Below are 15,817 nucleotides of genomic sequence, written 5' to 3'. Positions count from 1 at the left end.
TCTCACCCACTTTGCCTCTCTACCTGGAGATTGGTCAGTAGCCATGTACTAAATTGCTTGTCACAGTAAGATGCTCCTCTAGTGTTGGATACAGAAGGTTTGGCAGAATGAGTACCTGGGATTAGTCAATTTCATTTCTGCAGCCAGTTCTTTCCCCATGGCACCAGCTGTAAAAGAAATGCTAGTCCATTTCCTTTGGTGGGTGCTGCTTATACCCTTAGCTGGCTCAGTGTCAAGGAGAAAGTAAGAGGTGGAGGGGAAAGGGGAAGTGTTCAGGAGGATCAGTGTGACAGGCCTGGGGGGAAGGGATGAGAGTCCTCCCCTCCCCATCACAGGCTCAGTGACAGGGCTGCGGGGTGAGGGGAGCAGAGCCCACACCCATGCATTTGGTGACAGGACTGGGGGGGGGGTAGGGGATCAGAGCCCCAGGCTCAATGACAGGGCTGGGGGAGGGGGGGGGGAGGGGATCAGATCCCCCACAGGCTCAATGACTGGGAAGGGGGGGTGAGGGTAGCAGAGACCCCCGCAGGCTCAGTGACAGGACTTGGGGGGGGTAGGGGATCAGAGTCCCCCGCAGGCTCAGTGACAGGGCGGGGGGGTAGGGGATCAGAGCCCCCACAGGCTCAGTGGCAGGGCGGGGGGGGGGAGGGTAGGGGATCAGAGCCCCCGCAGGCTCAATGACAGGGCGGGGGGGTGAGGGGATCAGAGCCCCCCACAGGCTCAATGACAGGGCGGGGGGGGGGTAGGGGATCAGAGCCCCCGCAGGCTCAATGACAGGGCGGGGGGGGGGTAGGGGATCAGAGCCCCCGCAGGCTCAATGACAGGGCGGGGGGGGGGTAGGGGATCAGAGCCCCCGCAGGCTCAGTGGCAGGGCTGGGGGGGGGGATCAGAGCCCCCCGCAGGCTCAATGACAGGGCGGGGGGGTAGGGGATCAGAGCCCCCGCAGGCTCAGTGGCAGGGCGGGGGGGGGGGTAGGGGATCAGAGCCCCCCGCAGGCTCAGTGGCAGGGCGGGGGGGGGTAGGGGATCAGAGCCCCCCGCAGGCTCAGTGGCAGGGCGGGGGGGGGGGGGTAGGGGATCAGAGCCCCCGCAGGCTCAGTGGCAGGGCGGGGGGGGGAGGGGATCAGAGCCCCCCGCAGGCTCAGTGGCAGGGCGGGGGGGGGGAGGGGATCAGAGCCCCCCGCAGGCTCAGTGGCAGGGCGGGGGGGTAGGGGATCAGAGCCCCCCGCAGGCTCAGTGGCAGGGCGGGGGGGGAGAGGGGACCAGAGCCCCCCGCAGGCTCAGTGGCAGGGCTGGGGGGGGGAGGGGATCAGAGCCCCCGCAGGCTCAGTGGCAGGGCGGGGGGGAGGGGATCAGAGCCCCCCGCAGGCTCAGTGGCAGGGCGGGGGGGGGGGTAGGGGATCAGAGCCCCCCGCAGGCTCAGTGGCAGGGCGGGGGGGAGGGGATCAGAGCCCCCCGCAGGCTCAGTGGCAGGGCGGGGGGGAGGGGATCAGAGCCCCCCGCAGGCTCAGTGGCAGGGTGGGGGGGGGAGGGGATCAGAGCCCCCCGCAGGCTCAGTGGCAGGGCGGGGGGGGGGGAGGGGATCAGAGCCCCCCGCAGGCTCAGTGGCAGGGCGGGGGGAGAGGGGATCAGAGCCCCCCGCAGGCTCAGTGGCAGGGCGGGGGGGGGGGTAGGGGATCAGAGCCCCCCGCAGGCTCAGTGGCAGGGTGGGGGGGGGGGAGGGGATCAGAGCCCCCCACAGGCTCAGTGGCAGGGCGGGGGGGGGGAGGGGATCAGAGCCCCCCGCAGGCTCAGTGGCAGGGCGGGGGGGGGGGTAGGGGATCAGAGCCCCCGCAGGCTCAGTGGCAGGGCGGGGGGGGGAGGGGATCAGAGCCCCCCGCAGGCTCAGTGACAGGGCGGGGGGGTAGGGGATCGGAGCCCCCCGCAGGCTCAGTGGCAGGGCGGGGGGGGGGGGGTAGGGGATCGGAGCCCCCCGCAGGCTCAGTGGCAGGGCGGGGGGGGAGGGGATCAGAGCCCCCCGCAGGCTCAGTGGCAGGGCGGGGGGGGGTAGGGGATCAGAGCCCCCCGCAGTCTCAGTGGCAGGGCGGGGGGGGGGGGAGGGGATCAGAGCCCCCCCGCAGGCTCAATGACAGGGCGGGGGGGGTAGGGGATCGGAGCCCCCGCAGGCTCAGTGGCAGGGTGGGGGGGGAGGGGATCGGAGCCCCCCGCAGGCTCAGTGGCAGGGCGGGGGGGGGGTAGGGGATCAGAGCCCCCCGCAGGCTCAGTGGCAGGGCGGGGGGGGGGAGGGGATCAGAGCCCCCCGCAGGCTCAGTGGCAGGTTGGGGGGGGGGAGGGGATCAGAGCCCCCCGCAGGCTCAGTGGCAGGGCGGGGGGGGGGTAGGGGATCAGAGCCCCCCGCAGGCTCAGTGGCAGGGCGGGGGGGGTAGGGGATCAGAGCCCCCGCAGGCTCAGTGGCAGGGCGGGGGGGGGAGGGGATCAGAGCCCCCGCAGGCTCAGTGGCAGGGCGGGGGGGGGGGGTAGGGGATCGGAGCCCCCCGCAGGCTCAGTGGCAGGGCGGGGGGGGGTAGGGGATCGGAGCCCCCCGCAGGCTCAGTGGCAGGGCGGGGGGGGGGGGGTAGGGGATCGGAGCCCCCCGCAGGCTCAGTGGCAGGGCGGGGGGGGATCAGAGCCCCCCGCAGGCTCAGTGGCAGGGCGGGGGGGGAGGGGATCAGAGCCCCCCGCAGGCTCAGTGGCAGGGCGGGGGGGGGGTAGGGGATCAGAGCCCCCCGCAGGCTCAGTGGCAGAGCGGGGGGGGGTAGGGGATCAGAGCCCCCGCAGGCTCAGTGACAGGGCGGGGGGGTAGGGGATCGGAGCCCCCCGCAGGCTCAGTGGCAGGGCGGGGGGGTAGGGGATCGGAGCCCCCCGCAGGCTCAGTGGCAGGGTGGGGGGGGGATAGGGGATCGGAGCCCCCCGCAGGCTCAGTGGCAGGGCGGGGGGGGGTAGGGGATCAGAGCCCCCCGCAGGCTCAGTGGCAGGGCGGGGGGGGGTAGGGGATCAGAGCCCCCCGCAGGCTCAGTGGCAGGGCGGGGGGATAGGGGATCAGAGCCCCCCGCAGGCTCAGTGGCAGGGCGGGGGGGGGGAGGGGATCAGAGCCCCCGCAGGCTCAGTGGCAGGGCGGGGGGGGGGGGTAGGGGATCGGAGCCCCCCGCAGGCTCAGTGGCAGGGCGGGGGGGGGGTAGGGGATCGGAGCCCCCCGCAGGCTCAGTGGCAGGGCGGGGGGGGGGGGTAGGGGATCGGAGCCCCCCGCAGGCTCAGTGGCAGGGCGGGGGGGGATCAGAGCCCCCCGCAGGCTCAGTGGCAGGGCGGGGGGGGAGGGGATCAGAGCCCCCCGCAGGCTCAGTGGCAGGGCGGGGGGGGGGTAGGGGATCAGAGCCCCCCGCAGGCTCAGTGGCAGAGCGGGGGGGGGGGTAGGGGATCAGAGCCCCCGCAGGCTCAGTGACAGGGCGGGGGGGTAGGGGATCGGAGCCCCCCGCAGGCTCAGTGGCAGGGCGGGGGGGTAGGGGATCGGAGCCCCCCGCAGGCTCAGTGGCAGGGTGGGGGGGGGATAGGGGATCGGAGCCCCCCGCAGGCTCAGTGGCAGGGCGGGGGGGGGGTAGGGGATCAGAGCCCCCCGCAGGCTCAGTGGCAGGGCGGGGGGGGGGTAGGGGATCAGAGCCCCCCGCAGGCTCAGTGGCAGGGCGGGGGGATAGGGGATCAGAGCCCCCCGCAGGCTCAGTGGCAGGGCGGGGGGGGGGAGGGGATCAGAGCCCCCCGCAGGCTCAGTGGCAGGGCAGGGGGGGGGAGGGGATCAGAGCCCCCCGCAGGCTCAGTGGCAGGGCGGGGGGGGGAGGGGATCGGAGCCCCCGCAGGCTCAGTGGCAGGGCGGGGGGGGAGGGGATCGGAGCCCCCCGCAGGCTCAGTGGCAGGGCGGGGGGGGGGGGTAGGGGATCGGAGCCCCCCGCAGGCTCAGTGGCAGGGCGGGGGGGGGGGTAGGGGATCAGAGCCCCCCGCAGGCTCAGTGACAGGGCGGGGGGGTAGGGGATCAGAGCCCCCCGCAGGCTCAGTGGCAGGGCGGGGGGGGGGTAGGGGATCAGAGCCCCCCGCAGGCTCAGTGGCAGGGCGGGGGGGGGATCAGAGCCCCCCGCAGGCTCAGTGGCAGAGCGGGGGGGAGGGGATCAGAGCCCCCCGCAGGCTCAGTGGCAGGGCGGGGGGGGGGGTAGGGGATCGGAGCCCCCCGCAGGCTCAGTGGCAGGGCGGGGGGGGGTAGGGGATCAGAGCCCCCGCAGGCTCAGTGGCAGGGCAGGGGGGGGGGAAGGGGATCAGAGCCCCCGCAGGCTCAGTGGCAGGGCAGGGGGGGGGAGGGGATCAGAGCCCCCCGCAGGCTCAGTGGCAGGGCGGGGGGGGTAGGGGATCAGAGCCCCCGCAGGCTCAGTGGCAGGGCGGGGGGGGGTAGGGGATCGGAGCCCCCCGCAGGCTCAGTGGCAGGGCGGGGGGGGGTAGGGGATCAGAGCCCCCGCAGGCTCAGTGGCAGGGCGGGGGGGGGTAGGGGATCGGAGCCCCCCGCAGGCTCAGTGGCAGGGCGGGGGGGGGTAGGGGATCGGAGCCCCCCGCAGGCTCAGTGGCAGGGCGGGGGGGGTAGGGGATCAGAGCCCCCCGCAGGCTCAGTGGCAGGGCGGGGGGGTAGGGGATCGGAGCCCCCCGCAGGCTCAGTGGCAGGGCGGGGGGGGTAGGGGATCGGAGCCCCCCGCAGGCTCAGTGGCAGGGCGGGGGGGGGATAGGGGATCGGAGCCCCCCGCAGGCTCAGTGGCAGGGCGGGGGGGGTAGGGGATCGGAGCCCCCCGCAGGCTCAGTGGCAGGGCGGGGGGGGTAGGGGATCGGAGCCCCCCGCAGGCTCAGTGGCAGGGCTGGGGGGGGGAGGGGATCGGAGCCCCCCGCAGGCTCAGTGGCAGGGCGGGGGGGGTAGGGGATCGGAGCCCCCCGCAGGCTCAGTGGCAGGGCGGGGGGGGTAGGGGATCGGAGCCCCCCGCAGGCTCAGTGGCAGGGCGGGGGGGGGGATAGGGGATCGGAGCCCCCCGCAGGCTCAGTGGCAGGGCGGGGGGGGTAGGGGATCGGAGCCCCCCGCAGGCTCAGTGGCAGGGCGGGGGGGGTAGGGGATCGGAGCCCCCCGCAGGCTCGGTGGCAGGGCTGGGGGACACAATCCTAATTTATTTCTCCCTCAGCCCCATTTAGACGCACTGGCCTTTCTTTTATCCCACGCATGCCCCCGCTTCCCGGTCCACTGCGCACGCGCGACTTCCTCTTTCTCGCATGCGCGCTGACGGTTGGCTCCCGCTCCCGCAGCGCATGCGTGCGGGCCCTGCTCATGCGCTTTCCAAACCCCCACCCCCCTTTCCCGGCCGTACGTTCCGCTGGTGGTGGGGGCGGACTGGGCTCCTGCTTCCGGTGTGGTGTCATGGCGGCCTCGGAGCTCTGATGGCTGCGGGGAGCTGAGAACCCGAGACCTAACCAGGGACACCGAGACCCTCCCCGCCCCCTTCCTCCCTCCCCTCGGGGAGCCGCCTCCTTCCCGGCCGGGCAGGCGGCGGGACATGGCGGCCCACAAGCCGGTGGAGTGGGTGCAGGCCGTGGTGAACCGCTTCGACGAGCAGGTAACGGGAAGGAGGGAGGGGGCTGCCTGGGGGCGGGGGCCTACGTGGACTGAGGTGTCTCGGGTGGGAGGGCGCGGGGCGCTGCCTCCCGCGGGGAGGGATGGGGCGAGGGCGATGCCCGCTCCGTGGTCTGGGGGCGCCGCTCCCTCTGGGGGAAGGGGCCTGCTCGCTCCATGGACTGGGGCCGGGGGCTGCTTTCGGCTTCATGGGCTTGGGGGAGGTGCTTCCTTCCCCGCTTCTCAGCGCTGTGGAGGGGAGTAGGGGTTGTCGCTTCCTTGCTGCCCCCCTTTCCCCAGCGCCCGGGCTGGGGTGACCGAGGGTGGGGAGTGGGAGGGAGGCGGTATGGGGTGCCTCTCTTCTGGGGTGGAGGGGATCTGGGTGGCTGCTCTACATTGCACTGAGCATAGACTGTGGTCGGGAGGGGGCAATATTTAGTGGGGGCTGCTCCTACCTAGCATAGGCTCTGTGGGAGAGGACATGAGGGGCTTCTGCTTTCTTCCCCTTCACAGATTTGGGGGACGGGCAGCGGTGACTTTCCCCTGTGGTTAGATACTGCCACTATGATGGGCAGAGTGTTTATTGGAGGGTGGGGCCTGGGGACTTCTTGCTTGTCCATCCCACTCTCCAAGTCATTTTATCCCCTTGCTAGTGAAATTGCCTCCCACTCATTTCCGGATGGATGATCCCAGCCCCGCTGGTGGGGTGGCTCCCTTGGGTTATATGGCCATTTTCATTGTTAGCCCCCCCCCCTTTGTATTTAGAGGAAACTATCTCAGTTGTCCTTTTCCTTGTCGGTTCCATCCCCAGCCCCTCTGAAAAATCGCTTAAAGTTTTTGCTTGGTGTTAATTTTTATTCATTTAACATGTCTCATTGTCATTGAGAGCGAGAGGGGATTAAAGCTTCAAAAGTGAGGAGTTTGGGGAGGGTAAAGTGGATGTTTATATGAAACTGCATCTGAATCAACTGGAAACACCAAACAAAGGCAGCTGGGTTGGGGGAGGGTCCTGGGTGTATATTGTTTCAGTGTTAGGCTTCTCTTTCTTTATAAGAGTCAATGCCTTTGGAAAGGATTTTCACTGAAAGTTTTGTGGTTGGAAGGAAGAGCAATCAATTTCTTGGTCTGGGGCTTGTGACTATATATTTCTCTGATCCACATGGAGAGACTGCTCATTGGGACTACATGGCTGCACAGACATTCCCAGTTGGTCTTAACATTAGTTCTTAGACTGCACATTCCTTCCTCTTCCCCCAAATGCCTTTCTGACATGTAAGCCAGGACTTGGTTTAGGGTGACTCGTTTGTTTCTATGTTTTCTCCTTTTGCTGTACTTGAATAGATCCTTCATGTGATTTGGGGGAGAGTATAAGATACCCCACTGTGTATACTTATCTATAGTAAACATTAAGCTGATTATGGAGGTTGAATTCTGTTCATCTGCCTTGGCTCTAAATATTTCTTAGCAGTATTATCTAGTGTTGATAACCTGCAGAAAAGATTGGGGGCTTGTAAAGATAAGACTTTCGCTTTTACCTTTCTTTTAAAAACAGATATGAATATAGTGTCTTTGCGAGGAAAATCTTTGAGCTTCTCTATTTAATTTTTTTGAACAGTCAAAATGATGAGGAGTTTTAATAACTATAATGTAGCATGCTTTGGGGCCTGTTATTTTGCACAGTAAACTAACTCCTTTTTGGCTTACCTTGAAGCATAGAGCATTTATTTTCAGTAAGTTTAAAAGGAATGGTACTACTTTCTAATTATGCTCCCAGTAATTCAAGAAAACATTTCTTTGTGTAGTGGTGTTAAAAGACCTTAGGCTTTATCGTTTGTTTTGTTATGTATATTGTAGAATTGGGCTTGCCAACATCTGTTGGGAGTTAAGGACTTGATCTTTTTAAACAAGTATTTTCTTATACACTTCATGGAATAATTAAGTGTAGGTATACAGGAGGAATCCCTTCCTACTTCCATAGAAACAAAGCCCTTCAATTGTGAGGTAGCTGGAACACTGGAGTTACCGTTATGTTGAAAAAGTACTAAAGAGAAGGTTGATTGCAATTGTCTTCCAGTTTGCATGATAGGTATGTCTTACAGGACTATTGAAATCAATTCAGTGTATAATTCCCATCTGTTTTAAGAAACTTACAGTTGTTGGTCTTTTACAAATTTGATAAGACACTTATGGATAAAGCAAAGAGGCCTGGATGATATACTAATATTCTGAAACTTTTTGAAATATTATACTGAACTATTTCCCCTTTCCAACTTACTTTATTTCATGTTGAGGTTTTCAAGTTTTGAGATTTCTTCTCATTTGCTTTGCCAATTCTGAGAGTGATCTTCATATTGGAAAGGTGACTTTGGAATGCAATTCAGAGCAAATGTTAGGGTATTCTTACGCCCTTAACTTTCTCTTCAGGTATTACCTATGAATTGTGGATAATTAGCCAGTCCCTGAACTGCAACTAAAACAGCTATGTGAATGACCAGGTAATAATGGTACAACAATGAACGCTGATCCCCTGGTTGCATCTTTGACTGCCCAGCAGCTGCTAATTTGAGAAGCCAGTTTGAATAACTCTTCATTGAAGTACAGTGCTTGCAGTCCAATGCATACAATCCTCACTTCCTTTTTTACAGTGCTAGTAATGCATTTTCAGGTTTCTTTACTTGTGTGTGCGGGACGTTTTGATATCATCATTGAAGGAGGTGAACTGACACTGAATATTATACCAGGAGCATGTTTCTGTCACTGAGTAAAAAGGAAAACTCTTGTTTGCTGTTGTTTTCAGGTTTTGTTTTAAAAATTTACAAAATAGGATTTCAGTGAAAGATAGATTTAGTTACCTAGACAGTGTTTCCATGCATTTATAAAAACTCTTGTAATTATTATTTCAAAGTGACTAAAACAGTATTTTATTGAACAATAAGGACTAATCTATATTAAAGAAACAAACAAACAAAAATCAATCAGAGCAAACTTGTCCACTCTTGTTTATTTTCATAAATGTTTTGCTAACCAGAACACCTGTTGTGGGTATGATTCTGTATAATTAAAATGACTGGCAAGTGTGGGTTTGCATTGTAGGTCAGTCAACATCTGGCTGCTGAATACATTTTTCAGAGCTATGTGCCGCGCTCTCCCACCCCCAATCACCTTTGATTTTCAGATACTGTAATGTGGTCCCCTTCAAGACCACCTGGAACCTTCAGCTGGCGCAGAAAGCAACTTCCCACCACATGAATGGGGCCAGGACATAGCAGAGTACATAGTGCAGAGATTTCAGGAGTATGCTGACTTCCTATTTGTTAGAAATTTTTATTGCCCGAGCGGTCTAGGACTCAGATATGAGATGACTCTCTCAATTCTCCATTGCAATAATTGACATCGGCTGGGATGCTCTGGTAAAACTATCCAGGTTTGACAGCAGCGCTTTCATGTCAAGCATCTCTGCCTTTGTAATTTTCTCTTTTTGGTGGTCTGCCAGAGCCCAAGTTGGGCAAGCTTCAGGCCCCGATGTAAGGCGCATTCATTTTGCTTAGTATTGGATTGTTTTGTTTTGCATCTTATTAATTTGGGTTTTTTTCTGGTTTTCGTTGTTTGGTATATTTTTAACATTTGGTCTTCTAAGGCGTACTGGTGACTGGCAAGCAGTTCTAGGGTAGAGTATGTCATTTGTATCTTTCATGTTTTTGTAAGTTAAAGCACCTCTAATCACTACAGGTGCAATAACCATTAATAAACAAAAATATTCCAAAACATAATAAGGCCTCCCTAAAATAAATGAAACTTAGGACTTTCTATAGAAAAGTCAGTCTACTTTTGAATTTTAATTTTTTTAACTATTTTCAAAGCATTTTTTAGAGCATATCACATTTTAGGTAGATAGAGGGGAAAACCTATTAGATCATAAAATAGTCTCCCCAAACAGAGTAATGGCAGGCATTTAAAACTAGACTGTATTAAGCCCTACCAAATATAAGTACGGGCACAATCCTGTCAATTGGCAGTAGGATGGGTTAGAAGAATTAAGCGACTTCTTTCTCTCTGTAATATACATTAAGGAAAGAGACCCTTTATTAAATGGATTATAGTTAAATGGACACTGTCAACAATAGTCGCACATTTATAATGAGCTTTTATGAAACTCAGAACTAACAGAATTAAAAGAGTTGTTTTAAAGCAAATAAATATCATCTTGCTGTTTTTGAAATCTGTTGCAGCAGTAAGAATCTGAAATTGAACCTGATTTCATGGATTTATTTTTTTGCATCTCAGCAAAGCAACCACAAATAGTAACAAACGACATGTGAAAACATTATAAGAAAACTCAGCTCCTCAGGCACAATGGAACTTTCTACCATAAAGGTAAAGCTTGTCTGTGTAGAACGCAGAACTTTCTTGGGAGTTGTTCTCAGACTGGAACGAACTCGTCTAGGAGCTAAGGACCATCACAAACCCTCACTTTTTATGCCAACCGCAAGGCGCACTTCTTCAACCTGTTTTCTCTAACATAAACACTGAGCAGCATGGACATTTAAAAACAAGCCCCGATCCAAAACACTTCACTTCACACACAAGTCTCCCTCTGGGGAGAGGATAGGAGAGAACGTTCCACACATGTGTTAGTCGTGTCACCTAATGTGCTGCTGGACAGTCCTCAGATGCTACAGTGATCATGGCAGTGTAAGAACCTACATAGAATAGAATAATTTTGTGTTAGTAATATAGCTAAAGATAACATTTGTTTACAGCATATGACTTTAAGTTGTCCCTTTTGTTAAAATATCATTACTAATAAATAGAACAAAGTAGTATTTTCTGAAGTCCATTGTTTTTTGCCATGTACTACCTTGCAAGATTATTTTACTGAACCGTGAGCTCTCAGGGCCTGATCCTCTGCCTATTTATAGTTGGTGGAAAGACGCCCATTGACATTATGGGCTTTGGATCAGGCCCAGACAACACTGATACTGACTGAAAGAGAGCGCTTTTTATCTCTTCCCCTCTGTGTCCCAAAACACCCATGTGTTGCCATAAAATCTGTTCTTGTAGATCTTTCTGTAGAAGGGGAATAAGCAGATGTTTTTATATGTATGTATGCATGCTATTAAGGATTGTCATTACTGCATTTCTACTAGAAATTTTCTTTCCAGATGTCCGTACCTTTATTTGAAGGGGGAGGAGAGAGACTGCAGCCAGTTTATACTTGAAGAGGGGCTTGGAGTTGAATCTTGAATGCACTTGAATTAGTTTATTTTCAGAAAGTTTTCTGCTGAAAAATTTGTTTTTGGAAGATCCTACTTATAATATCCATTCTATTTAAGTATTGTGTCATGGGCCTAGCAATACTGAAATTTGTGTTGTGGTTTTTTTTTTGTGTTTTTGTTGTTTTAATGAAAATAGTGTTTGTGAATGTGCAGGTTTATAGTTCAGAGCTTTTGCCAGGCTGCATTTAGTATGTCCACTTTTTAATCCTTGAAATTCAGTGACGTGTATGCTGGCTTTCACACAGAAGTTGAAATGGTCACTTTTTCCATTTAAAGTGTTAATGGACTTTATGCATGTCTCAGGAACACTGAAAGTAAAGGTGTTAAAGGTAAACTTTTGCTAAACTGAAATAATTAAACCTCGTCTTTATTCCAAATATCAGTTAATAAAGAAACTTTCACGGTTCTTTGTTTACCTGTCTAAAACTGGTAGAATGTCTTGATCACTCATTTCCAAGATATTCCAATCAATGCTATCAATTTCTAATTAGATACAGTTGCTATCAATGTCCATATATGTTTTAGGAAAATGATTTTATATTTTTGTGTATTTAAACAAGATTATGTGGAACAAATGCAGATGTTTCTTTGGCACACTTACAGAAGATATTTATTTTCTTAATAACTTGACATCTGCAAAGCAGAGGAGAGTCCCTTAGCTAAGGTGCCTGAGGTTATAGGCACTTCTTCCTCTAATGGGATACCACTCCCCAAAATATTACAGTTTTGTATGCTGTCAGAGACCACACTGCTCTGCACAATGCAACAGCTATGTAAGTTCTTTAGTAGAATCTGCTTTTAAGTCTTAAAGCCATCTTTCAGGATCTAACTGTAGAGATCCTGTTAAGTACCGGTATGTTTTTAAATGCCTTTTTATATCAGTTTACTTTCTCTTCTGTAAATTGCCAATAAATACTTTGATTGGTTTTTCACTATTAAATCTGAGAAGTTACTGCCTGGCACTTTTGAAAGGAATGAAGTGCTTTCCTTGCTAGAGGAGACAGGTAAAAAAAGTGAGTGCACGTGGACAGGGTCAAAGGCACAGGGAAGGTTGTGGTATATACCATTGTAGTTACAAAATGGGCCAAACGATCTGAGGCTACAAGGCGCCCTTGCGGAACAGTTGTTAATTTATAGCACATTAATGCTTAAAGCCTTCAATAAACTACCATGTGACATTCTGTGGGGATGTGGAAAAAGGTATTGAAATGGTGTTCTAGGAGTATTTTCTAAGATACCAGTAGCAGGCAGTTTATGCTGCTAAGCATCTGTGAATCTGACAAATTTTATTCTTTAAATAGCATATTTCTGTGAAGGGGTTTTGAACTTTTATTTTTTATGAAGCCAAAGTTGGAAGAACCTCATATCGCTTTGCTTTTGCAGTTTGCAAGGGGTATTTGCATCTCCTGCATAATTAAAATAACAAAATCTATTGAAAACTTAGTTTAAAAGTGGTGAATAAGTGGGTTGACTTTGTTTGCATGCTTCTGTTTTCTTGAGACTTGGTTTCCAACTCCAGCGCTTTTCAAGATTTATATATTTTGTTGTCCGTCTTTTGGAAGCGTAAAATAAAAAGCTAAAAGTCTAGTGACCCAGTGTAGACAGTACTTTTCCCCCACCAATAGCAAATTTCTATTGTTATCGCTTAAGAATTGTAAGATTCTTGGACAGATTTGATAATGATAAAATAATCATAGCAAAGTCAGCAGAAATCATAAATAGGTAGAAAGCATTTTAGAAGTTAGGTATGGAAATTCATTTGTGTACAGTCTACATTAGATTGACTTATGTTGTCTACATGGTCAGAGTATAAGTTTTGATCATCGGAGAGCTTGCGTTAACAAGTAAGTCTATATAAAGATTCTTCAGCTTCTACCAATGAAGCTTTCAAGAGACTTGTGTATTTACTACATGTAGTTCTGGTTGATGTACAGCTGGGGTCCCCAACGCGGTGCCCGCGGGCGCCATGGCGTCTAAGTGCGCCTGCGTACTGGCCGGCGGACGAGCATCCGCCGAAATGACGCCGAATTTCGGCGGCGACGTCTCTGGATGATGCCACTTGTCGGCAGCATTTTGGCAGATGCTCGTCCGCTGCCACGGTCCTTCGTCTGGGGACCACTGACGTACAGGATGAGTTGTGCTTTCTATGTTCTACATTGGTATATTAGAATAAAACATACTGGTTGAAAGTAGGATGTAAAATATTAAACAGTTAACTGATTAACCGATAAATTAGTCTTAATGTTAATATATTGCTGTTAACGTTTAAAACAGATTGGTAAAATAATTTTGTGACATTTTACATCCCTACTTGCGCTGTCATTTCCTCAACCCGGCTGCGCTCCCTACCTCCACATCTGAGCACACCATGTGCATTAACAAATCTGCCTCTTCCCTATCCTCATCCCACTCAGCAGCAGCGCCCAGGACAAGCCGAGCTGACCTCGCATGGTGATGGTTCGGGAGCCCAGAACAGCGTGGACAGGGAGCGGTCAAAACGCGTAGTACTCTTGGGCTGTCAGCGCTGGCTTCCAGGGTTGGGTGCCTCGCTCCCTGCCAGGAGCCAGCACAGGGACCCTGGCTGGGCACATTCCCCTCCCCACAGATGAGTCCCTTGCTCGGGGAGCAGCTGCTGCCTCCTGCTGCCCCGCCACTCCTGCAAGACACCTCGTCCCCCCCCGGGAGACTCCACTGAGCCCCTGGACACCGTCAGGGCCCAGGCCGCTGCTGGCTGCTGCTGCCGGGTGCAGCGGGCTGAGGGGGTGGGTGGTGCTGTAAAAAATAGTTACATCCCTAATTGAAAGACTGTACTCAGACTAGTTATCAATGGTTCACTCTCAAACTGGGAGGGTGTATCTAGTGAGGTCCCTTATGGATCAGTCCTGGTTCCAGCACTATTCAATATTTTCATTAAGGACTTGAATAATGGACTGGAGTGTGTGCCTATATAATTTGCAGATGACATGAAGCTGGGAGGGGTTGCAAACACTTTGGGAGACAGAATTTTAATTCGTCAGGGTCATTTTGAATTTGAGAACTGATCTGATGTCAACAGGATGACATTCCATAGAGAGAAATGCAAAGAAATACACTTAGGAAGGACAAATCAAATGGTCAACTACAAAATGGGGAATAACTGACTCAGCAGTATTAATACTGCAGAAAAGGATCTGGGGGTTATAGTGGATCACAAACTGAATATGAGTAAACAATGTGTTGGAGTTGCAAAAAAACCCCAATATTCTGCGGTGTATTAACACAAGTGTCATATGTAAGACATGGGATATAATTAATTGTCCTGCTCTATTCGGCACTGGTGAGGCCTCAGCTGGAGTACTGGGCACCACACTTTAGGAAAGATGTAGACAAATAGGAGAGAGTACAGAAGAGCAATAAAAGTGATAAAAGGTTTGGAAAACCTGACCTAAGAAGAAAGGTTTAAAAAAACAAAACTGGGCATGTATACTCTTGAAAAAAGAAGGCTGACGGGGGGGACCCAATAAGTCTTCAAATATGTGAAGGGCTGTTATAAAGAAGATGATCAATTGTTACCCATATCCACTGAAGGTAGGATAGGAAGTAATAGGCTTAATCTTCAGCAAGGGAGATTTAGGTTAGATATTAGGAAAAACTTTTTCTAACTATAAGGATAATTAAGCACTCGTAGAGGCTTCCAAGGGAATTTGTGGAATCCGCATCATTGGAGGTGTGTAAGAACAGGTTGGACAAACACCTGTCAGGGATGGTCTAGGTTTACTTGGTCCTGCCTTCAGCGCAGCAAGCTGGACTTGATAACCTCTTGAGGTCCCTTCTAGTCTTGCATTTCTTTTATTCTAACATGGTTGTCAACACAACCTGGCATTTTATTATTGAGGCTTCCTTACAAAACTACTTTATGGCTTTTCCTGTTGGTTGCCTCCTGCAATGAGGTCCTATAAGGTTAAGAACTTGGAAGTCTGAATAGAAGGAAAACTACAGGTATGACCCAGCTAGTGTCATCTTCCTATTTTTTTTCTGTCATAACCCTCATCGCCACAGAACAGGACAAAATACTGAACTACCAGCAATGTTGTTCCTTTTATAGTGAGCAGTTGAATATTCTAGTCCTCTCGGTGCTTGTCTGTACTCCATTTTTGTACTGATTTAGCCATCAGTTTAGAAACAGATCTGATTAAATCAGCGCAAGCCCATACGGTTGTACTGCTATAAAGGTGATTATATTGGTATTTATTTTATTTACCAATATAGTTACATTGGTACAATAACTTATAGCGCATAGGAATTGTGTTTCTTCCAGAGTGCTAATGCCCTCCTCTTCAGATCAGTGAGGGCAACTGCTGCATTTGCTTAGATCAGTCTTCCTTTAGATTCGTGACCCTCCTAACCTTTGCCATTCTGTTATATTTGGGCTTAAATATGTCCACTTTGTAGCTTGGATTGGGTAGGTAGTAATGTGCACATTGTTAGCTTCAGGATTCAGTCTGATGAGGTATGCTTCATGTTACATTTTCCCCTTTTTCCTTATTTTCCTTATAATAATGAATATAAAAGCATTGTAGGAAGCCTCTTCCTTTAGCCCTCAGACTATATTTTTTGTATAATAAGAAAAATATTTAACTATAAGCGTTTTGGTTTCACTTATTCCTGTAATGACATTACATTGTTTGCAATGTTGTAGCTATGTTGGTTCCAGGATATAAGTCCCAAGATAGGTGGGGTAATATCTTTTAGTGGACCAACTTCTGTTGGGGGAAGAGACAAGCTTTCGAGCTACACAGAGCCCTTCTTCGGGTCTGGAGAAGATAACCAAATTGTCTGAGCTAAATGCAAGGTGGGACATGCTAGAGGAGACCATTTAAAATGAAGAGGGCAATTGTTTA

The 15,817-nt window shown here is 52.7% G+C and overlaps 1 protein-coding gene across 1 annotated transcript in view; it reads left to right on the top strand.

Moving 5' to 3' along the window:
• The first annotated feature begins 5,588 nt into the window (after positions 1–5,588).
• The window catches only part of NF1 (neurofibromin 1), a 164,701-nt gene continuing 154,472 nt past the window's right edge, over positions 5,589–15,817 (top strand). The window contains exon 1 of the mRNA XM_065418088.1: positions 5,589–5,665. Coding sequence (XP_065274160.1) covers positions 5,606–5,665 — 60 coding nt within the window. The 5' untranslated portion in view covers positions 5,589–5,605. The remainder of the gene's footprint in view (positions 5,666–15,817) is intronic.

The sequence above is a fragment of the Emys orbicularis genome, chromosome 17 (assembly GCF_028017835.1).
Source record: "Emys orbicularis isolate rEmyOrb1 chromosome 17, rEmyOrb1.hap1, whole genome shotgun sequence".
NCBI classification, from domain to species: Eukaryota; Metazoa; Chordata; order Testudines; family Emydidae; genus Emys; species Emys orbicularis.
Note: the sequence above shows the minus strand (reverse complement) of the source record. Positions and strands in the feature narration are given on the sequence as shown.